This window comes from Populus nigra, chromosome 16 (assembly GCF_951802175.1).
Source record: "Populus nigra chromosome 16, ddPopNigr1.1, whole genome shotgun sequence".
Classification (NCBI taxonomy): Eukaryota; Viridiplantae; Streptophyta; class Magnoliopsida; order Malpighiales; family Salicaceae; genus Populus; species Populus nigra.
The window spans coordinates 22,775-50,652 of record NC_084867.1 but is presented as its reverse complement, the minus strand read 5'-3'; the positions used below and the strand labels follow the sequence as shown (position 1 = coordinate 50,652).

Genomic DNA, 27,878 nt, shown 5'->3' with positions numbered 1-27,878 from the left:
AAATTAATTTTTTTTTATTATCATACCTATTTTTTTTATAGATTGTTATTTTTATTTAAAATAATTTATAAAATTAAATTATTTTTTAAATTTATTATTTATTATTTTTTTATTTGTTAGATTTGCTATTTGATGTTTTAATAAATTTTTTAAAAATATTAATAAGTTTTTTTAACTCATTTTTCATACCTAAACAATAAAAATATTTTCTAATTTTTTTTAATACTATTAAATATTAAAAATAATTTAATTTTCAAGAATATACTTTATATAAAAACTATTTTATAGAAAGAAATTACTTTTAAGTTATTAAAAAAAAAACCAGAGGAAAATCGATAACACCTAAGCTGTTAAAAAAGGAAATGAAGGGAATAAAAACAAAAGAAAGAGAGGGTGAAGTCTTTCTCCTCTCCCGTATCTTTCTCTATCCACATAGCTCGAAGCAGCGGCGGCGGCGGCAACTAAGTGGTAGGAAAAAAAGAAATGGAGCAGCAGGGTAAACAAGGAGTAATTGTGTCCAAACTGCTACCCAATCAAGACCCAGTTAAGTTCGTACAGTTCAAGTATAAGGAATTGGAGGATGGCTTTAAGTCTTGGTTGTCGAAACAGTCTTTGCTTGTCGAGGCTGCCGTTGTCACCGCCACCAGCGGTGTTCAAGGCGCTGCCATCGGAGCCATAATGGGCACCATCACCCCTGACATCTCTTCCTCTATGCCAACTCCTCCTCAGGCTGCCCTCAACCCTCAAGCCATGGCCTCTCTCAAGCAAGCTCAAGTACCCTGCCTGTCTCACATACCTCACTCCATGCTTCTTGCTCTTCTTATTTATTTTTCTGTTTATTTCATTTATATTTTTTTTACAAAAGGGTTTATCTTCTTACCTCACTTGAATTGCTGTGCTTTGAAATGGGAGAAGATTAATTACCCTAAATGAATATCTTAAAGAGAGATACTTTTTTTCCTCAGATAACATAGAATTAGTTTCATCATTAAGTTACTAGGAGATTGTTATGAAAGTTTATGAGTTAAATAAAATAGGGTTTTACTCTTTACTGCATCAGAGTTAATTTTTCTGAACTTTCTCTCCTTAACATGATTGTGGGGTGGCATGTATTATTTGCTTCTGAATTCATATATTTTGGTAGAGTTTCTTCATTTGTTTGTTTTAATGCTGTATGATCTTGGAAATTGGAATACTAGCTCACAAGGTTGATGAGGATCCCTGTGGCAAAATCTACCAAGCAGTTTTTGCTTCTTGTAATGAAAATGGTGACTTTTCTGTTTGGTTCATATGAGTTCTATGTCTCACATACTTTCTCTTGAAACTCGGTTAAGCATTGCAAGGAAGAATGTGGTGGAGAGGGCAAAAATCCTTCAGAATTGGTTTATCCTTGGAATTATACTTCTAGTCAATATATTGAAGTAGATTGATTATGTGGTGACTGCAATTAATCGATACTGCTTCCATGAAGAGTTTGCTAATGTTTAACAAACAATATGCTTCACCTACAGGCTTTAGCCGGCGGTCCCTTAATACAAGCTCGCAACTTTGCTGTAATGACCGGAACTAATGCTGGTATAGCCTGTATCATGAAGAGATTGCGTGGCAAGGAGGATGTCCAATCTAGGTTAACTCTTTCTGCATCCCTTTTCCTTTGCTTACGTTCTTTTTCAGACAAGAATCTTTTTTCATGTCTTCATGTTCTCCTTAAGAGGATTGATCGACCTCATAAACTATTGTATTAGTTGAACTTCATTTAGCATTTTATGGTCACTCTCTGCACACAATTGAATTCTAAGAACTAAAGATGTATAAACTAAGCTGCACAGATATTAGTTACCAAATTTTTTAATCTATTTATTGTATGCTTCCTTCTAATGGAATCTATTTGAAAAGGGAAGAGTTTGGGTTTGAATTCTATAGTTGTATCAAAAGAAAAGACACAGGAATATAATAGATGGATTAGAATGCCTGAAAATGTAGCAATGAACGGACCAATGCCTGATTTAACGTGTCTGACAATGATATATCGTTATTGTCATGTATTAAACTCATCATCTCATTCTACAAACAGTATAGATCTTACTCAGGAAAATTAGGTCTTGAAAGGTAAAAAGATTCATGGAAATTCAAAATCAGTGTAGGAAATGGAATACTTTTGTGGTAGGATGCCATATATGGCTGGAGATTGGGTAAAAAAATCTCCAATTTTCTTTAGCTCAAGGTACTTTAAATTTCAAGATTTCTTATCCCAAGGTGCTTTAAAGTCCAATCCTATCTTTCACTATTCAAATATTAATGAAGCCTACGAAAATGTATCCATGCCTTCACAGCCTTAGAGTATTCAAGTGTATTCATGGCCTCTCCAAAATATTGTTCTGTTTCTTTTTTCTTTTTAACTCTTGGATTAAAAGACATCCAATATGTGTCTGGAGTCATCTGACCCAAATTTCTATTGAAGCATTTCAAGCATGGTTGATGATTACTTATTCCAATAAATATTATAAATTTATTGTTGCAGCATGGTCGCAGCTTTTGGTTCTGGTGCCATGTTCTCATTGGTGAGTGGCATGGGTGGCCCAAACAATGCTACAAATGCAATCACTTCTGGACTTTTCTTTGCATTAGTTCAGGGTGGTCTTTTCAAGGTAAAGATTTAAGGGAAGATTCATCTTTCTTTTCAACAGAATCATGATACGTTCAGTTTATTTCTTTTCCCATGCAAGTTGTGAGTATGCATTGAAAAGCTTTCTATTTGATATTAGTCCTATCGAAAATATTTCTTGCATTTATATAAAGAAGCAATCTGTTCTGGAGTCTTGTTTCTATCTTGAGATCATTCTTATATTTTGATTTTAATCCATATTCTCTAACAACTTTCTGTTGGTTTTACCCTTGCCAATGCTGAGATAAACTTTTATGTGATTTAGCTGGGGGAGAAGTTCTCTCAACCACCAACTGAAGATTTGCACTATGCCAGAACAAGATCCATGCTAAGTAATCTTGGCCTCCAAAATTATGAGAAGAATTTTAAGAAAGGGTTGTTAACAGATCACACCTTGCCTTTACTGACTGATAGGCAAGTTGTTAGATGGTCTAGTCTTCATTCACCTTATCTACGATCAATTTGCTTTTGTGTTCTATCAATATTTATCACGTAATATATTATTATATTTTAAAAAAAGATCTGTGGTGATCATTGATTACTATGTTGTGTTCGGTTACAGTGCTCTTAGAGATGTGAGAATCCCACCTGGACCAAGGCTTCTCATTCTTGATCATATTCAAAGGTCTGCCTCATGCTCTATCCACGACACTATTACCTTTGGCTATTGTATTTTATCTGATTTTGAATAATATTTTGTGTTTAGGGACCCGGAGCTGAGAGAGAAGACAGGCAAGCCGTGATTGATGATGTTTTAAAACAAATGGTTTAGCTGTGAGAGAGCACTTTGTTTTTAATACAACAGAGATTAGGGGGGAATAGTTGCTGTGTCTTTAATAAGATAGCCTTTTTCTCGTGAACTATCCTTCGAATTCAATTGCTGTTCTATTGTCTAAGGGATTTCTTCGTTACCATCCTGAAGCTTTAAATTTTGTTTTTGATTGTTGTGGAGCCTTGAATTGAATGATAATACGCTTAGCTTGTATAGTGAATGCAGTGGTGGTGTCTAACCTCTAATCAGGCGTTATATTTGGTTGAAGCAACTGTGGTAGCATGTGTATTGTGCTTTACTTTTGAGAAGCAAGGTTTTGCGTGGAACTGCATGTCATCATTTCATGCAGCGGAGTGGGATATGGTGGTAGTTATTTTTTAAAATATTTTTTATTTAAAAATATATTAAAATAATTTTTTTTATTTTTTAAAATTAATTTTGACACTAGCATATCAAAACTGTCTGGAAATACAAAAAAAAAAAAAAATTAAAAAAAATTATTTTTTTTCAAATATATTTTTAAAACATAAATTTTTTTTACTCTGAATCCTTGTTACACGAATTAATAACTCTTTTTCAAAAAATTTAGAGTTAAACACAAACTAAATGGAGTTTTTCTTTTTTTATTTTATCTCACTTCTCTTTCAACAAGGCTGTTAAATCCAATGGTATTTTATTTTTTAATATATATAATTTAATTCAAATGCAAAGATAAATTAACTTAAAATTATATAACTAAATTGTTAGTTTGAGTTATATTGTTGGTTGAATTAATTATTTTTAGTGAAAAAAAAAATTCCAGGCATAATTGATGTTTTTCTATTAAGAAAAAAACCTTGTGGAATTTAACTTGATGTAACTAGCTCGACTCGACAAATCCAAAGATAACCTAGACGATTAGTAAAAATATAGTTTGATTAAAAAAAATTAAAACAACATTCTTTTTTAAAAATATTAAAATGAGAACATATTGGATCAAAACAGGTTAACCTGAGTTAACATTTTAAATTCACGACCTGAGTCATCATACCATGATAGTCCTATACAAAATAAATTATAAAATTCAATTCCCGATAAATCCATTGTTGAATGAAAAAGTTGGTAAAAACTCTATCTAAAAAAAGACACAATAAAATTACCTAAATCTACTCGGGTTAACTTCCAAAGCCCGTGATCTGGGTCATAAGACTAGGATAACTTTATATAAAATAGACCAAAATAAATAACATAGTCTAACTCATAATAAACTAAATGTTGAAGATATTATATGATGAAACTAAAAAAAAAAACCAAAAAAAAGAAGAAAAGAAGACATTATTCACCAAATAGAACGAACATAATGAAACTGGAACATCTTGACCGGAATTTGGTCAAGAAATCCAATATGGACCAAGATTCAGAGCGAGATAATACTTATTCCTAATTATTCTATTTTTTAAAATGGTACGAAATATACCAATCATTTTAAGCAGAATGAAAGGAAATTGACAACCTTAATATATAAGAATAAAAAGAAATCTCATTAATGCCTTGTTTAAAAAACCAGGGAAATGATAATGGGAAAGCAACAAAAAAAAAGAACTTGGTTCCACGAAACCCGGCTTGAGTTCTACCTTAACCAATTTCCCCTATAATAAATATTACAATTATAAATTATATTAAATTAAAAAAAAAAACTAAAACCGGGGGGTAAAATCTAGAGTGCAAACATAGCACATACTCATAAAACATTGTGGACCACTGGAGGATTTTTTTTGTTTTTTAGTTTGTGTATAAAAATTGAGGAAAGATAGAAAAGAAGGGAAAGAAAAGGTTGTCAAGACTTAATTGTCAACATGCGTCACTCTAGGAAGAAGAGCTCAATAAAATGATTTTGACCACACCAAGAAAAATCATCATTGGAGCTCAAACAAGGTCGCAAGTGTTGTCTCACACATCGGCCTCCTCACACGTTTGTCCTATACACATGCCAGACAATCCTCCCTAGTTCTCTTATGTCATTTCAATTTAGTTCCATACTTCACATATTTTTTTATTTGGTCCCAAATTCTTTGATGACTTTTGAACTTGCTCCTAAATATCATCCTGCCCAAGGCAAATTAAGGTCTAATAAGAGAAAAGAAAGAGATATATTACTCAACTTGGTTATCTCATTGTGATCGTGTTCATGATACGGGTCGTGAATTGCATGAGTTTACTCAAGTTGATTAAGATCAATGCAATATGACATTTAAAAAAAAAATTATCAACAATTCTTTTATAGCTCTTCAATTAAGTTTATTTAATAACTCTTTAATTTGATATCAAATTTCATCCCACCTGAGACTAATTAAGACCCCACCAAGAAGAAAATCATGGATACAAAAGAAGACATACTGCCCAACCAAATTACCTTATTATGGTCGTGTCTATGATGAATTGTGAATTTCATGGGTTAACCTAAGTTGATTAGGTCGATACAATATGATATTTTTTAAAAGTTTATCCTCATATCTTTTATAACTCTGTAATTTAGTTACAAAATTCATCTTACCCTATGCTAATTAAGGCCCAATTAAAGCCTAATAAAAAAGAAAACAAGCGATGTAAAAAAAAAAGATATGAAAAAAAAGATATATTGGCTAATTGAGTTACCTTTTTGTGGTCATGTCCATGACCTATGTCATGAATTTCGAGATTAACCTAGGGTGACCAAGTTGATACTATATGGAATTTTTTTTAAAACTTCCTCCTCGATTCTTTTAAATCTCTTTAATTTAGTCTCAAATTTCATCCAATTAGATGTCAATTAAGGCCTAACCAGGGAGAAAATGAGAGGAAAATGAAAGAGATAAATTGCCCAACCGAGTTATCTCATTATGGTCATTCCCATTACCTTGATGGGTTAACCCGGGTCAATACAATATATGATTGTATTTTCATTTCACTTCCTAATTTTTTTTCTTATGATTTAATCCCTAGAGCCTGATAAGGTTAGGTAGAGGTTAAAATAACGACGATGTAGTCAAATGTTAACCTGTCATACTTGTGACATGAATCACATGACATTGAGATAATCATAAAGAAAGAAAATCACAACAAATTATGAAGTCAAATTTCTAATAAACCAAGTGTTGAAGAATGTGATGGTTAAGAAAATAATTAAGGTAAATACTATTGTTTATTTCATAATTAATAAAAGGAAGAGATCAATGAATTCAACAACTCTAGGTAATCAAAAACTCATATGATCAAGCATATTTTCTATAATTTTTTTTTATTTCCTTGTGTATTGCTATATGACTATATAAACTCTACATGAGTGTAACACATATATCAAATTATTGAATAATAACATCCTCTTATATTCTAAATTTCTTCTTGGTATTAAAGCAAGTCGATCATATATTACTCTAAATATTGACTTCTGCTTTTTCAGTGGGTGACCTTATGCCGTCTGTCCGACCACTTTAAAATACTTTGTTTTCAATCCTCTTCATTGTTTATCAAATATTTTATTTACTATCATTTTTTAATGATAAATCAACTCATGATGAGAAGAAGTCTTAAGATCATGCGGATGACCAAATGACATCCAAAGAATATAAAAAAAAATGGGGGTGAAAGATGACAAAGCCTAACAAAATAATTGTTATTATGCATCAAAAGAGCGACATACAAACAAAAATAAGAGAGACTTAGTGCAAGTTGATAAATTCTTGCAAAAGACATAAGATGGCATAAAAAAAGAGACAAAAAAAAAGAGTTCTTCCTAAAAAAACAGAAAGGAAAATGGCTAAGGAGTTATGATAAGAAGAAGTCACCAGCATGATGAAGAGTGAGCCAAAATAGAATGACCACTTGAAAAGCCAATTCTTGAAAAGAGATGTTTGGCAAAAAATATGGCATCAACCATAAGAGAAGAAAAATGGTTAAGAATAACTATATTTAGAAAAATACAATTATTGAAGATAAGCAGGTAAGACTACAATAACAATAGAAGTTGTGTATGTCATACTTATGAAAAACATTTGTCATGAGTTTGAAGGAGCATGTTAAGAAAATAATCAAGATAAATATTATTGATTATTTCCTAATCAATAAAAAAAAAAGAGATTAAAGGATTCAACAATCAAGAAATTATATCAATCATCTAATCAAAGGAGATGATCAAACATATTTTCTATAATTTATTTTATTCTATTTCCTTATGTGTTTTATTATATTGTTATATAAACTTTACATGAATTGAATGTAACACATATATCAAATTATTAAATAATAATACCCTCTTCAATTCTAAACTTCTTCTAAAATTCACACCAAAAAAACATAGATTAAAAAAATGTAAAAAAAGAGACATGTTGCGATAGGTCATTTTTTCCCATGCAAAAAACATAAATTAAAAAAAGGTGGAAAGTTATATCCATGATTCGGGTTGTGAGCTTTCCAAGTTAACTCAAGTCGGTGTAATATGACTTTTTTTAAAAAAAAAAATTCATCATCAATTCTTTTATAGCTCTTCAATTTAGTCTCTTTGACAACTCTTCAATTTGATCTTCTTTGACAACTCTTCAATTTGATCTTAAACTTCATCCCACCTGAGGCTAATTAAAACCCATCTAAAGAGAAAATAATGGATAAAAAAGGAGACATTGCCTAACCAAATTACTTCTTTGTGATCGTGTTATGGATTAATGTGGCTAGGTTTGTTTTTGGAATTGTGACCTCATTTCTTTGTGGTCGTGTCCGTGATTCATGTCATAAATTTTGCGAATGACCTAGGGTGACTAATGTCTATACATGACATCTTTTTTTTTTTTTTAATTTCCTTTGGTTTTTTGACGGCTCTTTAATGTAGTCTTAGATTTTATCCAATCGGACAACCGAACATCAACTAAGGCCAGGCCTAACTAGGTAAAAAAGGAGAGGAAAAAAAACAAATTACTCAAATGAATTAGCTCATTATGATAAATTAATTTAAACCAATACAATATATCATTGTATTTTCATTTTACTCAATTTATTTATTTTTTATTTAATCGTTGAAGCCTATAAAGATTAGGCAAAGATTAAACCAGTGACAATGAAAAAATAAATAAATTGGGAGCAAGATCGCCGTTTGAAGAGGGCGACTAGTTCACCTCTTGCCTCATGCAGGTCACCAACTCTCTTTTACATTTGTTAACACATATATGGTAGGAAATTAAAATTTTTATCCGGCACACGGGTAAAGTTTTCAATTTGCATTTCACACTTTCTTTTCGTCATATGAAAAAATTATCGTGCTCCGGCCTGCAGTGAAGCGTGGGACACCGGGCCTGGTCCTCTTCTAAAAGGCAAGAGCTTTGTTATCACCAAATTTTTTATGTGCGGAGACAAACTCTGGCTGCCCAGGTAAAAACAGTTAATTAAACTGTTCTGCTGCTGCCATTAGAGGGCTGGTTACTCCCTCTGCAACCAAGCTAAAAAGGTGAGTTGCTGTCAGAACCCCTGTACAACATGTTACCATTGGCCATGCATGCTTCGATACATCTCATACAATGATTTTTTCCAGAGAAGGTTACGACGATACAGGAGAAAACACTGCTGAAATAAAAATAGAAAAGGAAGAAACTAATCAAGGCAAGGGCGAATACTCAAATTTCATTCACTAAAGAAAAAAGGAAAAAGAGAAAACAATGTACAAAATTATTGACTCTCCTGGAATCGGGAAAGGGAGGGAGTCTTCAATCATCTAGAGAGAGACCTAATCAACATACAAAGGTACAGGCAAGAAACATATCTGCCCGCTCCCAGATACATATATGCTTGTTGAGGAGCCAAGAAGACAAGAAAAAAAAGAAGAGAAAAGGGGATGTTGACGATGATGATGGTATTAATTGGTTAGATGGAGAAGATTGTGGGCTTGGGAGAGCTCGTTCATGAGAGAGAGAATGCGGGAATGGTAGGCACGGGCTTGATTGGCAGCCTCGGCCTCCAGCTCACCCAGCTGGGAGCAGAGACTCTCCTCAGCCTCCTCTGCCACTCTGAGCCTCTCCCATGTCCTTTGTAGCTCTGAAATCATCTTTGCCTCCCTCCGTTTGCTTTCTTCGAGGGCTTTCTCCAGCTCCTCATTTCTCTTCTTTAGCATCATCTCTATCCTTGGCCAACCCCATTACTACTACTATTATTCTCTCTTCTTCCCTGGCTGGCTACGAGAAGACAAACCTCTCTAATTTTACCTCTCTTGGTTTATGGATGGCAACCAGTCCCTGCCCTTGTGGTTTTCTTATAGCCTCAATCAGTTGTGTCCAGGTTCAATGTATCTTCTCTCCCGATCTCCGAAAGACTAGTACTTGCCATTTCGTCTCCACGTGTTTGTTTTGCTTACGTATGTGCTTTGCTTGCTATTATATATTTATACACCTACTTTTATATTTATTTTAACAAGTTTTTGTTTCGAGTTAATTATAACTTGGTCCTCATAGTTTAGTAAGAAAAATTAATTGGTTCTCGAGGTTTTAAATTATATATTTAATCTTTATATTTTTTAATATTAGTCCTCATGCTCTTAAAAACTATTTATAGCTCTCTCTTTTTTCTTTCTATTCATGTCCTTTTCGATTTATTTTTATTTTTATTTTAAGAAATAGAAAGAAAATGAGATGGAAAGATTAATGAAAAAAAGAAAATATTTTACAAAAAAATGTATTCTCCTTGGTGATGCAAACAGAAAAGTTCTCGAAGGACACAACAAAAAGAAGAAGCATTATCGTTACAATTCCTTTTAGTTTTTATTCACACCCTCCTGCATCTACACGTGAGGCTGAGACCCAATTTAGTTATCTGACAATGAGATTGCAATCCTCGTAGCTACGAATATTTCCAGCCCTAGGAGGCCCAACCCAAATGTAAACCAGAACAAGAAACGAAATTGGATTTTTAGCCTCGTGGGCTGGGGCTATTCAGTGGTTTGATTAGCGTCATGGCTACCATCAATCTCTATTTTAGTTTACGATCCATAAACTGACAAAACACAACAGCAAGATGATTTTAACTGGAGTTTATAAACCAATTAATGGGATAATTAAACAACACTAATAATTGATAACTGGGGTCCAGGACATGATGAAAGGGGCGGTGGAGTGGAGGAGTATGTAGTGTATTTTTAATAGGGGAGGGGGGGAGGGGGAGGGGGAGGTTTTTGAGATGGGTTTAGCGTTTTAGGATGGATGGGTGAATAAGTGTTCCATCATTGGATCTGTTTGATCATCGTGACAAGTTCTAGGTAGTGGTGTAGACTATGAACTCATCTTCCTTTTAAACCCCTTCCATTTCCATTCCACTTCCACCACTGCTTCGCTTCACTTTTCTCTGAATCTTTTTCCTTTAACCATTTTACCTCCTCCTGCTGCGAGGAATTCTGTTTCTCCCCTCTCTCTCTCCGCGCGCGTGCGTGTTTTACCTCCTCTTCCTACGCCAGCCAGCAAACCATCTCGCATAATTTATTTGTTGTGTGTTGGATTGTTTCACTTCTCTCTTTCTCTCTGCCGGCAAAAAATTAATTACTAATCATTCCCTTCCCTTCCCCTCCCTTCTCCCCCACGCCTCTTCTTTTTGTTTTGTTTTTGTTTTTGTTTTTTTTTTGCTGGTGAGTTTTCCAATCCTTCCCCCCCCCCCACCTTTTTTTTTATAAACATTTTATTTATTTACATCAAGATCGCTTTGCTTGCCTTGCGTTATTAGATCAAGATTTTCTTGTTTTCTTTTAATATCATAAAATCTTGAATCAGATTGAATTTGTTCTTGATAATTATTGCTGCTTTTTGGATCAACATTTTTCTGTCTATTGAGCTATCGCTCCCGGCCTCATCTGATCTGATCCGTCGCTCTTCGATTGCTTTATTATGCTTCTTACTATTCACTAATCCATTGTCATTTGTTTATTTTTTTGCATTCTTCTACAATCTGTTCTGTTGTATGCATGCATAATATAACATAAAAGCTTCATTCATTTGATCAACTGGCTTCTCAAGAGCAGAGCTGCCCAATCCATTCTTAGCTTCATTTCCTCTTACTCAACCTTTTCCATATTTCCTTTCTTTCCATTTTTCCCCTTTAATCAAAATTAATCTTCTTGTTTATCCCTAACCTCAGAGCAGAGCAGAACAGAGAATCGTGGTTTTATCTTATTGATTGATTGATTATCATCGGGATTTTCCTCAAGTACCGTGGATATGCATGGCCATTCTCACCAAGATTCTGGAAAACAAGAACAAATCATTTCCCATTTTCTATTGAAGAGCTTGCACATCATTTTGGACTCCAGGATTCCCTCTCTTCATCCCCATAATCACCCTCGGGACTTTTGTTCCACTTCTCATGTTAAAAAGAGTGACAAATGGTTCAATTTAGTTCTTGGAGACCGCCGTGCTGCTCTGGATAACTTGAGTTTTTGGCACAGAAATCTCATGGATCCCATGGTTATTGATGTAATACTTGTTCACCAACCGTCTCCTCTATCTTCATCCATGCACAATTTGTATGTTGACCCCGGGACATCTGTCGAGACAGTTTTAGAGAGGTGGGTTGTTCACTATGAGTCCCTGCGGGTTATGCCTCCCCAAACCGCTGAAAGTTCTGCCTCTTACAAGAAGACATATAAGAAGTCAATCATACTCTTACGCTCCCTTTACTCCCACATGAGGCTTCTCCCAGCATACCGGATCTTTCGTCAGCTAAGCTCATCCAAGCAAACTTACAATTTTGATATCATTTACAAAGTTTCTTCATTTTGCGAACCCTTTTCCAGTGCAGATGGGGAAGTAATGAAGGAGCTCAGTTTTGTCCCTGTTGAGGCCCTGCCTGGCAGCCTTTGTGTAACTGTGACCTATCGTTCAACACTATCTGATTTCAAGCTTGAGCCTGTCACAACTATGCCACCAAAGATTATAATGGACTATGTTGGTAGCCCTACCACTGATCCTCTTAGGTCTTTCCCCTCTTCAGAGAAGGGAGCTGGTGCTACATCCTTTCCCCTGAGAGGAATGCAACCACCTGTTTCTTCTCCTTTTCAACGCCCTCATAGCTGGACAAGCTGTTACCACAGAGTAGCTCATATGATGAACCAACCACTTGGTGGATCTTCACCACCTTGTCGCACATCTCGCATGACGTGTGATTTTCCATCTTCTCCTACTGATATTTATGGTCATAGAGCCCAAAACTATCGACCACCAACTCCTCAAAAGACTAGTTGTTATGATGAGTACCAGATTTCTCCTCCATTCTCACCATCAATGTCCCCTTCTACCCCAACACACCTCTACAATGGTAGTCCTGTGCTAGCTCGCGTTACTTCAGAAACTGCACCCGTAACTATTCCACTTCCTATATCAAGCAGAAGTTCTAGATACCTTTCTCCTAACTTTTCTGATTCAAGTAGGCATTCTCTTCCACCTTTATCTCCCAGAAGCACAAAGCACGATTCATCATCACAGGAGTCTCCTTCTGGGATTCGATCATTTAAGAAAGCAGAAGCTATAAGGTTTGCCGAGTTAAACTCTGGCAATGTAAATCATTATTCTGGTCAGAAGGTAGTCTTTGCTCCCATCGACCTGTTTTTAACGGTTTTCATTCCTGCATGCGAACTCCATCTATCTAATCGTGTTCTGACTAATGAGGCTAATTTTATTTGTTCTGTAGCTGCTCAAAGATAGCAAAGATGATTCAGGGCGCTTCTCAGGATTGTTATCTTCTAGTGGTTCTCCACGCATTGGTTTTTCTAGAAGTTCAAGTAGATTATCTTTCCAAGATGATTTAGAGGATGACGATTTCTCATGCCCTTTTGACGTTGATGATGTTGACACATCAGATTCCCATGCCAGGTACCTATATTTACCTCAAATATTCAGCTACGATAAAATGGCAGGCATAATTAGTGTTTACCTAACCATATATGAAGTGGTTATGAATCTGTATGGTCAGTTTTTATTCCAATATTTTATTCTCATGTGGATATTTTCAGTATGAACATCTCTGCTATGTTGGTTGCATGTTTAGTTTGGATCTATTGGGTAAAGCCTTGTGATTGGTCTCTAGATTGCATGAAATACTTCTCCTGAAAGATAGATAGTTCAGTTTGTTCCAGTTTTCTCGATTAGTTATGTTATCAATTCCATCTCCATTGTTGTTTCTTTGTTTTAAGTCGAGGGGGTGATGTGGAATGCTTTGTTTGATATTACGTCATCTAAGCTAATAGTAGTATGGAAAATTAATAAATTTGTCAAGGGAGACCTAAGGAGAAAACAGGTAGTAGGAAAAGATAAGTTTAAATGCAAGGATACTCTCAAATGAACAAGAGAGATTTTATGTCTGAAGAAAGATAGCAGAACTTGCTTGCAGTTTGGCACAACCTGTTCTATGATATCTCCCACTGATGAAGTTGAGAGAAAACACAATGATGCTTTTATTTTCAATCCTGGTATTTTGACGTTCCATGATTCGTCATTTTGTTTGTGCATTTGCTCTTTGTGCTCAAGTTCACCTGTTTACGATGCTTTTCTTTTCAATCCTGAGATTTTGACGTTAAATGCTTTTGCTGCTGGGTTATTTTTCTTATTTTTTTTAATCCCCATGACCTTCGTTTTGCATTTTCTTTTGAGTCCAGTTCCCACACTGCAGCAGTAGGGAAAAAATCTCAAGATGCTGCTGTTGGTATCCTTGTTCAGATGCTGCGGACAGCGCCTCCCCTGCGACAAGATCCAAGCTGTTACTCATCCCAATCCATGAGGACTGATGTAGAGGAAGGGATAGGCACAGCTTCTGGGTTTTTTATGCCAAGAAAGACAGGAGATGCGCTAGAAGAGCTGAGGAGTTACAGAGAAATGAAAGACCTACTACTCTCTAAGAGTGGAACTCGGGCGGTCAGCAAAGAAGAAGCTTAACTGCAGCTGGTTCTGGCGGGTTCATTATCTTAGAGAGACTTTGAGTTAGGAAGGGAAGGTACACGAAGGAACTGTTGTAATCAAAATAATTAACAACAGAAGCTCCACCATAATACATTTTATAACATGACAGACCGTTCTGTGAAGATAGAGAAACATATTACGGGAATGAATGTCGAACGTTGGCGCAATTACGGGACCTGTTTTTGGTTCGGTTCTGTTGAGTCAGCTAAAGCAAGTTCCCGAAGGAAAGGGATGGCAAGTAGTTGCTAGTTTTAAGAATTTGTGAATTGGAGGGTAGGATGAACTGCCTGCTGTAGTAATAAATTATTTTAAAGATGTATTGAGGCTTAAAATATCTTTTATGTGAAAATCTTACGTTTGCAACAGTTAATGGGTAACAATTTATAAGCGAGAGAGAAAGGCCACGCATATTTATTATTTCATAAATAAATTCTTATTTAACTTCGTTACTTCTCTACTGAATAATTAATTTCATAATTTTTTTTTTTTGAGGATAGATCTTCATTATCTCAATCCATTGGAAAACTGATATTTTGCCTCTCTTTTTTTTTCCTGAAAATTGATTTATTATCGTTTCATTATTAGGAGCCTTAATTAAGACAGAAACTAGTATCCGTAGAGGACATCACGGAGGGCAGGCAGTTGGCAGGCATCGGTTGGGTTGGGAATGAGGACAGGACAGACTCATGTCAACTAACTACGTGTTTATGAAAAACATTAAATTAATATATATATTTTTAATTTTTTTATAGATTTTATGCATTAATATTAAAAATAACAGGGCTTTCTTGTATTCTACTCCTACTTATGCCGCGTTGCCTCCACGTCTGCCTTCCTGATGATATAATCCTTTTCTTATTTGGTTCCTTTAAAAAGTTTTACACTGATCGCCCTGCCTGGTACACTATAATTATATCTTGCAATGCAGGATGGATAGAATATAATTAAAGAAATAATAAAATGGATTCTCTTGCAAGTTGTCCCTTAACCCCTCCTCCGTCACAGCTTCAAAGGCAATTAATCTTTCCTCCCTTCCTGTGTATTGAATTATAAATATTCGATGGTGGATGCTTGCATGCCAACAACCACTTTGACAAGGATGATGATGGTGATGTTGTTGTTGATACTGAAAAGGATGAGCAATTTGCAAGGGACTTGGAATTGGCCCGACAACTTTCTCTTGCCCCTCCATCTTCTACACCCACAGCTCTAGAGAACAACACCATGGTTGAAAAGATTTCTTGTTTGATTGCTTTGCAGAATAGGAGCTCCTTTTACCATGTCAACCCCCGGGTGGCTTGATCGCCTTGTTGTCCAACTGTTTCGAATTACATGCTGATGCCAACACCACTGTCTTACTGGCTGGCTGTGTTGACCATTTTCAGAGCTTGCATTCTGAAGATGTTGGATGGGTTGTGGTTGGCGTAACACCCAAATGCTTAGTTCCCATTTGCTTTCCCATAGACAAGATGCCAGAGAAGTTTTGTTTGGTGGCTCTGTTTTTGTCTCCGAAATTCCCTTTTTCATAGATGGCTTGAGGATTGCCTGGGAAAAAAGGTTTTGATGCTACTGAATGTGCTTCCCCTTTTGGCTCTTTTGGCCTTCGTGCTAGAATTGTTGATTTTGGTCCTGAGGAATTGCAAAGCTTTTTTCTTTCTGTTCCCAGTACCGGTCTTCCCTCACCTCTCATGACAACAAATGCCAGAGGCAAGAGAAAAGCTTCTCAGGTTTATGGACCCATGGATAGATATCTGGTGGGTCGAAATTGTGATGTTTCGCAGCTAGAATCTGTTGTGAATGACAAGTCTCGATCCTCTACCAACAACAAGGCTGGTGGAAGTGATTATTCTGTGGCAAATAAATTTCCATGAAAGAATGAGGGTCATCGAGCTCTTCTCGATGGGATGTGGAATTATTTTTCAAAGAAAAGCTTAACCAAATCTGCCTGAAATCGACATGTTTTCATTTCCAACAGAGCGCAAGTTATTCTTGCCATGCATCTTACTATTTGCTACATAGTTTTATCAAGTATGAAAAAATGCAATTCTTGAATTGATTTAAGTTGTTGCATTAATGAGTAGACCCTTGTACTACCAACACGATGGTCACTCAATAACTATTGTTGGGATTCAAGTCAGACGTCAAGAGATTAAAGTGCTGCAGTACAACCTCTTGATTTTGGACCCTGCTCATGTAAGTAATAAACCTCCTGCGTTTTTGGCTTGATTCTTGAACATGTAATAAAGGACACCAAAATATTCAAAACCTTAACATGCTTCCCTATTCATGTCTCACTCTAACTATTCTTATGGGAATTCAGGTTGTTACGTGCAATGAATCTTGCATTTAACTGTTTCCAGTGTTCAACTTCAGTGATCAGGATCAGCCATTTACAAGAATAATTTATTGGTTCCATCTTTTTTCCTCTTTGGTCTTAATATTAGTAATGAATCCAGAAAATATAATGCTCTTTGTAATTTGTATCCCCCAAATATCCAGAGTTTTGAGCTAGTTAAATTCTAGCCTTTCTATCTTGATACATTTCTGCTGAGAAATTGTTGTCACATAACTTGTGGAAAGGACATGAATCCTATAATTTGTGGTTTTTGAAATAATTCAATCCATATGACAAGTTTTCAGTTTGGAAACCTTTGTTGAACATGGACATTGAAGAAGCCCCATTACCAGGTTCTACTCCTCTAGTTAACCTGTTTTTTCTCTCCATGCTGTTATTTCATGTGGAAGCTTCACATCGGATTTTTCTTCTTCTTCCTTCTTTCCAGTTGTGTCCCATTGATCCTGGGATAGCAAATGGACAGGAGATAGAGCAGCTCAAGAAAATAGATGGCGTCTTCATTGCATTTTAGAAGAATATTTCAAATTTCTGTGCTTCTCTTTGATCCTTGACCATTGGTAATTAATTAAATCTCATCCCTTTCTTTTTAATGATGAAAAGGACATTTGCATCTACATCATGCTTTGACTTGTAGTTGATATATAAAGTTCACGCAGTAAACTAACATCTATGATGGAAGAGGAATCACTCTTCTATTAAGTTCTGGAGCTGGTATAATCTCGAATATAATCCATCAGATGTCGCTATTAGAGCTGAGTGGCTACCCATCTGAACAATCTCACCTTTATCCATTACGACTATAGTATCTGAGTTTTTAACTGTAGAAATCCGGTGTGCAACTGTGATCTGTGTGGTTGTGTACCCGGAGCCCCTGTTGTCGTTCAGTTTTACTGATCCCAAAGCACTCACTATAGATCTTTCAGTCTCAGTGTCGAGGGCACTCGTTGCTTCATCGAGGAGCAAAATTGCAGGCCTTTTTAGTAGGGTTCTAGCAATTGCTATCCGTTGCTTTTGTCCACCTGAAAGTTGGCAGCCCTTCTCCCCTACAACTGTATCATACCCATCAGGAAAATTACTTACAAACTCGTGTATATTTGCCTCCCTTGATACCTTCACAATTTCAGTTTCTGAAGCCCCTTCATTCCCATAGATGATATTGTCTCTTATTGAGGAGCTAAAAAGAAGTGGTTCTTGTTGCACCCACCCAATTTGTCTCCTCAATTTCCTCAGATTGTATTCTCTTATATCCTTCTTATCAATTAAAACCCTTCCTTCCCATGGATCATAGAATCTTAGCAGAAGGGCCAAAACCGAGGACTTTCCAGATCCGCTTGGCCCAACAAGTGCCACCTTTAATCCAGCTTCAATTTGTAAGCTGAAGTTGTGGAGAACCGTCACTTCTGGTCGTAATGGGTAGTTAAATTGGATGTTCTGAAATTCAATTCTCCCCACGATCGTTTCAAGATCTGGACTCTTTGGAATATCTGGTTGAATTTCAGTCTCGCGGTCAAGGGTTTCGAAAGCAGGAGCCAGTACACCAATGGCAGAGATGACAGTGGGGATCAGTGTCCATAATTCTGTGATTGAAGGTACTGTAAGAGAGAAAATCTGGTATGATCTTATGCCATCTAAGAAGGTGGCTTGATGTTTGTCAACTAAACGTGTTGTGTACCATAGAGCAACGGCATGTGCAATATTCCATAAACAAAGGGAGACGCCCTGAATGAGCCCATACTTGATACTTTCTTTCCTGCTCCTCCTTTTTGGATTTTCCAGACATATCTTGGCTTTCTTGAGAATTTGCTCTTCATGGCAAAATGATGCAATGGTTTTTATGTTGGCTGTGGACTCGGAAGCAAGTTCAACAAGTTCATAATGTGCAGCAGCAGAGTCACCCGAAAATCCTTTGGCAGACTTGGCTTGAATTAGTCCACCTATGAAATGGCAAGGCATCACTGCCCAAGCTACCAGACCCATTCTCCAATTGACAACCATGCTAACAATTGTTGCAATCAGAATGGAGGAGAGGCATTGGACAATTACTGACATGCGATCAGAAATTATGATTTTGACCTTGGAGGTGTCGTTGATAATCCGAGAAGTAAGTGAACCAACAGTGTTCTCAGGTTTCTCAAACCATGCTAATTCATTGAGTAGAACACCTGCAAAAACAGGTTTAATTTGCATACTTATGGCTTGATCAGGAACAGAGATTGATTAATGGTGATGCGAGGTTATATGACAAAAACATGTAAGTGATGATGCAGGTACTGGTTGACATAACTGATACCTGAATATAAAGCTTGTCTGAGGTTTGCCATTGCCTTCTCCCCTACTGCTCCAAAGAAGTAGTGCTGCAAGGTGTGCGTGAATAATGAAAGGAGTCCTATTAGAGCAAACATGATTGAAAACCAACCAACACGGCGATTTGCATCTTCCTTGTAGTATGTCACTCCAACCGTTATAATGAAGTACCCGAAAAAGGGCTTTGAGATACCAGAGAAAGCCGCTGCAACAGAGCCAATGACAGTCTTTACAAGATCTTTATGTTCCAATCCAAACCATATTCTGAAGAATGGACTAGCTTCCTTCCTTCCTTTCTGGTCCTCTTGCAAGGGAGGTTTGCAAAGGTGCTTGTTGGGTTCTCCACGTTCCTCATGTTGATCAAGGTCTGCAGATAAAAGCTGTTGGTTGGTACTTGCTGATTCTTCAGACTCTGCAGTTCTGTCATATGGTTCACATTATTCAATTAGATTCTTTCTGTTACTGAATTTATGATGAAGGAAGAGGGACTAACCAACCTTGATTTGTTAGCTGTGCTGATGTTCTGCATGCTAAAAAATTTACCATACACTTTACTGGTCTCTAGTAAGCTGCGGTGTGTTCCTGTCTCTATAACTTGTCCATTCTCTACAATCGCAATCATATCTGCATGAATAATAGTTGACATCCTGTGTGCAATGAAGATGACTGTTCTTCCCTGCATAGCCTTCTCAAGGGCATCTTGAACCAGCTTCTCTGATTCTGAATCGAGTGCACTTGTGGCTTCATCAAGCAAAAGAATTGGAGGATTTTTTAGAATAGCTCTTGCTATGGCAATTCTCTGCTTTTGTCCCCCAGATAATTGGAATCCCCTTTGGCCTACCTGAATGTTGTCATTGTAGTCACACATAACAATTTCAATATAGAAACAAATTTGTAGCATATTATTTACAGGTGTATCAATTGAAGTATTCACAGAGATGGAGGAACACATGGTATCTGTGTTTCACCGTGTTTCATCGCTTAAAGTCCTTGATCCTGGTAATTAAGTGAATTATTTCATACTACAATGCAGGTCATCGTTGTATCTGTGCTCGCTCTGCAATGGCTCTTATATCTATGAGAAAGTTCATACTAATCACAGAAAATTCTGTTTTGGATGCTGTGGTAAAAAATGAACCAAGATGCATTGGTAATTAAAATAGTGGTTCGTGTAGAGCAACTAGATAGGGAGCAAGTAAATGACCTCTGTTGAGTACTGATTTGGTAGTTGAGAAATGAAGGAATGTGCATTTGCCATCATAGCTGCGTTTTCAACCTCTTGATCATCAGCACCCATGTTTCCCACCATTAAGTTATCCTTGATCGTCCCAGCAAAAAGGGACGGTTCTTGGGAAACTGCTCCTACGTTCCTTCGCAGAAATTTCAAATCAAGATCCTTAATGTTATGATTGTCGATGAGGATCTCCCCTGGGAAGCAAAGGGTTGCACATTTTGTCAGGGTTAACAGATCAGGTTCAATCTGTATTTTCATGAAAAGTATCCATTCCTGTTTTCATGCATTTAAACTTGATGCACATGGCATATACAATTTTAGGATCTAGGGTTTTGGATGTATGGATACGTTATACATCTATCCTAGTGTGTGTGTGTGTGTGTGTGTGTGTACATATCAGGGTTCCTTGAATTGTAGTTTAATCATTTTCATTGAATGGGAGGAGCTGCAAACCTTTAGAGGGATCATAGAACCTTGCAATTAGGGAAATAACAGTACTCTTCCCGCACCCACTACTTCCCACCAACGCAACCATTTTTCCAGATGGAATTGACAAAGAAAATCCATTGAGTATCAGTGCGTCCTGCCGGGATGGGTATGCAAAGTGTACATCACGTATGTCAATGTTGCCATCCATTCTATCGAGAGTCTTCCCCTTTGAATCATTAGTTATGAGAGGCTTCCTCTGGATAACCTCAAAAAGTTCATTTCCCGCAGCTTTTGCCTGATTGAAGATTTGCATGTCTGGAGCAGCGTAAGTGAGTGATCTGCATATTGATCAAACAAGTCATCCTTGTTTACGCATCTGAATAAAAAATGCTAGATCCATCTGTCTTTTCATCAAAGGAGGGATCCTACAGAAGACGCCACTACTTACATAGCTCCGAAGAGAATGCTCATAATTGCAGCTAAGACGTCACCGCCATGTGCCCTCTTGGCAGTGACTACAACGGCACCAACCCATATGATGAGTGCCCAAGAACAGAACGTGACTGTTTGAAACGTTCCTATTCCAACTCCTTTTATCAGTGCTTCCACTTTGCTTTTGGAAAGCTGCTTGGCCATGCTCTCTGAAAAAGTTTTGATTGCATAACTCTCCCCAACAAATGCAAAAACTGTTCTGATTTGAGACACGGTCTGTGATATATATGATGAAAGGTAGGAAACAACTCAATTAAACAATGATCATATATATTATTAACAGCTTAATTAATTAATTTGCCCTATGTTGTGACCTGGATATATATGTACCTGCTCAACCATAGAGGTAGCTTCTGAAAGGTAAAGCAGTTTAACTGTTGAAACAGTGTTCATTTTCTTGGTGTAAGTGGCTCCAATCACAAGAATCATAGGAACAACTAATAAGGAAAGCAGCGCCACCTCCCAACAGCATATGGCAGCAATTAAGATTCCAGAAAAAAAAGTTGCGAAGCTCGATAGAAAATGGCCCAACTGCACGGGGTCGATCCGTTATGATAAATTATATATATTAGCACCATAGTTTTGTTTTTCGGACAGCAAATTAAAGAGAAATTGATCGAATATATATATATATATATATATATATATATATATATATATATATATGCACGTACCTTCTCCCCAATTGCATCTTGTATGATGCTCATGTGGTTAGTGACTCCAGTGATGATTTTTCCACCTGATAAATCTGTATCGAAAGCCCCAACATCCTGGCTAAGGACTGCTTCAAGGAAAGCGAATCTTAATCGTGCTAACTGCCTTTCACTTGCATACATCCAGCATCCGACCTCTGCAAAATTTAATTAATTCCAAGTGCATGTACATTCACGTGAGATACAAAGTCAATATTGACGTCTTTTGTTTTCGATCAATACATTGAACAAGTTGCCTTGGCATGCATGTTGAAAATAGTTTTTTTTTCTTTTTTTTTTTAGATCTAATGATGGGATGCATAAAATCAACTTACCCAGTATTCCAGCTGGAAAGGTGGCGATGGCCATGTACCACACGAACGGAATAACCTACAGGTATATAGATGTACACATTAATTTTGAAGATAGATAGATAGATAGATATACAGATTTGCATGGAAATTAATGGAGATGCATGGGAATATTACATATATACATATATATACATACCTTGTCGAGGGCTTTAACCATGGCAGCATCGTCTCCGATGTTGCTTCCAAATGCATTGAGGGCTTTACCTAGCAAGAGATACCCTATGGGTTGAGCCGTGCCATGGATGATAGAACCCAAGGTTCCGAGAGCCATGAGTAGCCAATCCACCGCATCAGCGTAGCTCAACAGCTTATGAAATGGTAAAGGTTTATTGATGATCTTCTTATCCTTCTTCGTCTCGTTCTCAATATCAACTACATTAATATCTTTACTACTCTTGTTTTCCTCCACCTCTATGACAAGATCTTGGGGTTTGGGGGACATCTTGAGCATTTTGCTAGCTCTGGGTGCTATAGCTTCTCTTGTAATTGATTCCACACTACGCTAGAATACACAACTTGAGATTCACTTGCATTCAGTTAGGTATAATAATTAGCTTACATACGAGGATATTTATATTCCTATTTCACAATTATCAATGTGCAATAAGGAATATGTAGGTGGATATTCCCGGGATGCGGAGGAAAAGATTGGAGTTTTGCTCTTGGTTGCATCTCTTAAGCCCTATTCATGTCAGCAAAGCCAGCTTTCTGCATAAAACATGCACAAGGGTCTAGAGATAAGAATTTAATTACAAATTGATTTTTCTCGCGCGCACACACATACATAGTTGAAATATTAAAGGCAATGCATCACACACACAATATTATTAATTTCGCATATGAATGGCAGCCACCTCTCTCTAACTAAAACTGTGATGTGTTCTGCACATATATAAGACAGACAGCAGTACTGCTCATTATCATTGATCTTGTCACCAAAAGTATAGAAAGAAAATTAATTTAGATATATACATACATACACACACACTGTTATATATTATTGATCATCATGAGTTCAATTTATTCTTTTAAATACATCAAGTTATATATAGAAAGTTAGGTTTATGTGATAAATAATTAGTTAATTTTTTAATTTTAGTAATTTGATCTATTTTCTCTAGTCAAGATGACTAGTACTGTAAAAAACCTTATTTGTTAGATTTGAGGACTTTTAGAAGCTTAAGTATTTTTTTAGAGAGAGAAAACAATGATATTTCAGATAGATATATTTTGAGAATATATACGCTTAAAAATATTAAGAATAAAAAGATTATGAACCTGAAATTTGAAAGATTAATGGGATATTTATAGTTTATGAGTCTTGTCCTTCTATAAATAAGAGAGATTGAAGAGTCACTTTATCCCTGTGATATTTTGAGTTATATTCTACTCAAAGTAATATATATTTTATCAATATAAAATATTGAGAGACTCACATGAAATCTTGAAGTTTTTTACAATAAAATGTTGGCTCCAGGTAAAATGAATGAGCTTATTAAAGTTGGAAAATAAATCCGAGTACGCTAATTGCTAATTGAGTTCAAGTATGTATATTAGGCTCATACATGGTAGCCCGAGCTCATGTAAATGATAGGATTATCTAATGTTTTTACTGTCATCATAATGATTAAAATCTGGACAAAATAAACAATACATCATCTAGTTTTTTATTTTATTTTTTTTCTAAAAAAAAATCCCCCTCCACCCTAAATACAACCATAAAAAAATAAAGGGTCTACAGGCTTAACAAAATGAGCTGGCTGACCTAAGGTTATAAGCTCTTTGCGTTTTGGGCTTGTTCTAGGAGAAATAACTCAGCCTCTTGGATAATTTTGGGCCATCTCTCCGTAGCCGTGAGCTCTTAATATTGGACACACACACACACCAAGAATGGATTAGTGAAATTATAAAAAATCCGCCAGTTTCTAATGAGATAACCCATTTGCAAAACACACACGTGTTAGGGAGAAAAAAAATTGATACTCAAAATTCAACCACTTCAAGAAGCTTCCAACTTGTTTTAAGATAATAACAAAGGGGAAAACTGTAAAATTTCAACAATGTTATTGTCAACAAACCTCAAAGCTTGAAAAAAGAACGAGAATTTTTATTTTCCAAAGCGAATGAACAGTAAGAGAAAAGACTAAGAATTGTAGAAAGAAAAAGAAATGCAAGGAATTACAACAATGCCACATTTCTTTAGAGATGATATATTTGACTTTATACTAAATTACTTCTCATAAAATGTGTCAGAGAAAGAGAAAAAAATCTTCATATTATCGTTTTGTATTTTAGTTTCTTTGTTAATTATTGTAAATAATAGTAATCTTTAAGAAAGAGGATGGAACGGTCCATAGTTAAAGATTTGGATAGCATAATTGTTGACCTTGTTTATTTTTACAACAAAAATAATATTTATAAAAAAATTAAGAATATTTTTTTTGTTTAAAAATAATTTTTTAATAATTTTTTAATTATTTTAATATATCAATATTAAAAATAAATTTTAAAAATAAAAAAATATTATTTTAATATATTTTCATATAAATATAAAAAATTAGCCTCGCAGAAATGATGAAGAATGAGAGATCATAATTAATCATAGCTATTATTTATTTAGTTTTTATAATCATAAGTATTCGGGTCAGTTTATATATATATATCGATTAAGTTTTTTAGATCTTGAAATTATGAACCCAAACCATGTCTATTTAGGTATTTATTAATAAGGTCCTTTGCTCGGTTAGAGATAGCATCTGGGGCCAATGCCCTATTCTAGTTACTATAATTAGTGGAGCACCTTTTTTTTAAGGGCTTAAAGGCAAAGCACTTCGTCCGAGTTTTATCCGAATGAGCGGAGCGTTCAACAGTGTGGGATCTGGAGAGATTTGTTCATGAAAACATCCCCTTTTCAGTTCGGGGTATTCCTCTTTAGTGATTGACACCTCTAGTCATTTTTCTGGCAAAGGCCTTGGGGTTTTAGTGTTTGCCGGCCTAACTCACTAAGCTTCTAGTCTCATCCATATGAGATCCTAACTCAAAGGGATTTTCCACACTTGAGAGTTGGGTCTTGGAAATGTTTTATTAAAAGGATTTGTCTCTGTATGACCGGTGACCAGGAAAACTAATGCAAATTGATTTGGATGAACTCGACCGGGTAATCCTACAATTTATATCACTTAAATTAATGATATTTAAAACAAATTCAAAACATGATAAATTAATCTTCAATTATCATAATTGACAATACTTTTAAAAGACATGGGAAAGTTTAATATATTATATTATAATAATTATAATTATTATATTATTATATTATATTATATTATATACTCGCCTTTTAAACTTTTCCTATTATTAATATATTATTATATTATTATTATAACATATACTAAAAAGTAAATTAAACGGTGAGTAGATTTTTTATTTTTTTTAAATAAATTTTTCTTATTTAATTTAATTTGTTAATGTTAAATTTTTTTATTTAGTTATCAGACTTTCATGACATGGATCCCTGATTTTATGAGTTAACTTGGTTTGATGAGTTAACCTGAATTTTTTTTTTAATTAATTTTTTTCATTTAGTTTAGTTTGTTAATGTTAAATTTCTTTCTATTTAATTATCAGACTTTCGTGACACGTATCTCGGGTTCGAAGGGTTAACCCAATTAATTCGGGGTAAACCTATCAATTTTTTTTTTCTATTTAGTTATCAAACTTTCATGACGCGAATATCAGGTTCGACGTGTTAACCCAGTTAATTCTGATTTCTTTTTCTTTTTCTTCATCAGTTTTTTTTCTTCCTATTGGTTTTTTTCTTTTTAATTAATATATTTAATTATCACACTTTTATGGCACGGCCTTATAGCCAAACCCACATCTATTGCTATTGAGTCCGATGTTGCAGCCAGACTCACTTAAACTTAAGTCATATGAGTTTAATATTATTATTAATATTATAAATATTATTCTTGGGTCAAGCGTTGCAGCTAGACCCAATACTTTTGGATATATTTTTACAAAAATACCTAACACTCTTAGATCTTAGTCTTTTTTGATATTTTTTATGCAAGAAAAAAATTTAACCCGTGTCATATGCTTTTGTTTGTTTTTTCTTTTTAAACCTTTTATTGTATACTGCATGGTGCAGTCCACAGTAAAAAAGCTTATATCTTTAGTTTATTTTTTTTGTCTATAGTTTCTTAATATTAAATTTTTATGTTATATTATCAGGCTTTCATGACACGGATCCTAAGTTTGATAGTTTAACCCAGTTGATTTAGATTTTTTTTCTTTTTTTTCATTAGTTTTTTTCTTCCTGTAACTTTTTTTTTCTCTTTGCTTTTTCCTTTTTAATTAATCTTTTTGTTTTAATTTAGTTCATTAATATTAATTTTTTTTTTCTATTTAGTTATCACACTTTCATGACGTGAATCTTAGGTTTGACGGGTTAACTTGGTTTGATGGGTTAACCCGATGATTCATATTTTTTTTCTTTTTCCTCATTAGTTTTTTTCTTTTGATTTCATTTTTTAATATTGTATGCAGTCCACAGTGAAAAAACCGATGCTTTTAGTTTTTTTTTTTTATATACCTTTCACTGTGGACTTCACAGTGTAGCTCACGGTGAAAAGGCTGATATCAGTGCAGCTCACGGTGAAAAGGCTGATGTCTTTTTTTTTCTTTTTAAATAATTTATTTATTTAATTTGTTGATATTAAATATTTTTTTATTTAGTTATCCAACTTTCATGACATGGATATTAGATTTGACGGGTTAACCTGGTTAATTTAGATTTTTTTCTTTTTCTTCATAAGTTTTTTTTTATAAGTTTTTTTTCTGTTATTTTTTCTTTTGAATTAATATTTTTTTATTTAATTTAGTTCATTAATATGAAAATTTTTTCTATTTAGTTATTGGTTGATGCTTTTTTTTTTATTTAGTTATCTTAGGTTTGGCTAATTAGAGAATTTTTTTTTTTGCTTTTTTGTCGTTTTTATGCCTTTACCACGGTGAAAAGGCTGATGCTTTTTATTTTTTTAAATAATTTTTTTGTTTAATTTAGTTTGTTAATGTTTAATTTTTTTCTATTTAATTATCAAATTTTCATGATATAGATCCCGGGTTTGACGGCTAACTTGGTTTGGCGGGTTAGCCCAGTTAATTTTATGTTAACCCGTTAATTTTTTTTCCTATTTAATTAATAAACTTTCACGACACGAATTTAAGGTTTAACGGGTTAACCTGGTTTAAAGGGTAACCTAGTTAATTCAGATTTTTTTCTTTTTATTATTTTTTTAATTAATCTATTTAATTATCATACTTTTATGACATGATTTTATTACTAGACTCACATCCAAGGCTATTGGGTCTGGTATTGCAATTATATCCAAGTTTAATATTATTATTAATATTATAAATATAACCCTTGGGTTAAGCGTCCAGTCAAACTCTAAACTCCTGAGTATATAGTTTTATAAAAAGATGTAATATTTTTAAATCTTAATTTTTTTTAATATTTTTTTTAAAATTAAATGGACATAAAGGAGGCAGCACTAAGCAGTAAGCACAACTACCTTTATTGTGGGCTGGACAAGTAAGAACAAAGGCCTAAAAGCAGCGAGTGGCT

General features: G+C 34.9%; 4 protein-coding genes and 1 pseudogene across 4 annotated transcripts; 3 read left to right on the top strand and 2 right to left on the bottom strand.

Annotated features, from left to right (window-relative positions):
• The first annotated feature begins 363 nt into the window (after positions 1-363).
• On the top strand, positions 364-3,682 carry LOC133675164 (chloroplastic import inner membrane translocase subunit HP30-2-like). Its single transcript, XM_062096452.1, has 6 exons — positions 364-774; positions 1,512-1,627; positions 2,522-2,648; positions 2,931-3,079; positions 3,228-3,290; positions 3,372-3,682. The coding sequence occupies exons 1-6, from the start codon at positions 484-486 to the stop codon at positions 3,406-3,408; spliced, it is 783 nt and encodes a 260-aa protein (XP_061952436.1). The 5' UTR covers positions 364-483; the 3' UTR covers positions 3,409-3,682.
• Positions 3,683-9,044: 5,362 nt separating this feature from the next.
• On the bottom strand, positions 9,045-9,671 carry LOC133675772 (protein RESPONSE TO LOW SULFUR 2-like). The gene has a single exon (XM_062097246.1). It carries the CDS (start codon positions 9,550-9,552, stop codon positions 9,295-9,297), a length of 258 nt encoding a protein of 85 aa, XP_061953230.1. The 5' UTR covers positions 9,553-9,671; the 3' UTR covers positions 9,045-9,294.
• Positions 9,672-10,578: 907 nt separating this feature from the next.
• Positions 10,579-14,812, top strand: LOC133676297 (autophagy-related protein 13a-like). Its single transcript, XM_062097953.1, has 3 exons — positions 10,579-12,994; positions 13,104-13,285; positions 14,068-14,812. Exons 1-3 carry the CDS (start codon positions 11,636-11,638, stop codon positions 14,342-14,344), a joined length of 1,818 nt encoding a protein of 605 aa, XP_061953937.1. The 5' UTR covers positions 10,579-11,635; the 3' UTR covers positions 14,345-14,812.
• Positions 14,813-15,333: 521 nt separating this feature from the next.
• Positions 15,334-19,984, top strand: LOC133675590 (uncharacterized; annotated as a pseudogene).
• LOC133675698 (ABC transporter B family member 19-like) lies at positions 16,939-22,691 on the bottom strand. The gene is made up of 10 exons (XM_062097148.1): positions 22,386-22,691; positions 22,211-22,265; positions 21,858-22,033; positions 21,498-21,642; positions 21,140-21,431; positions 20,716-21,029; positions 20,233-20,456; positions 19,526-19,869; positions 19,015-19,448; positions 16,939-18,886 (listed from the first exon to the last, which is right to left on the bottom strand). Exons 1-10 carry the CDS (start codon positions 22,689-22,691, stop codon positions 17,409-17,411), a joined length of 3,768 nt encoding a protein of 1,255 aa, XP_061953132.1. The 3' UTR covers positions 16,939-17,408.
• Between the last annotated feature and the right edge of the window lie 5,187 nt (positions 22,692-27,878).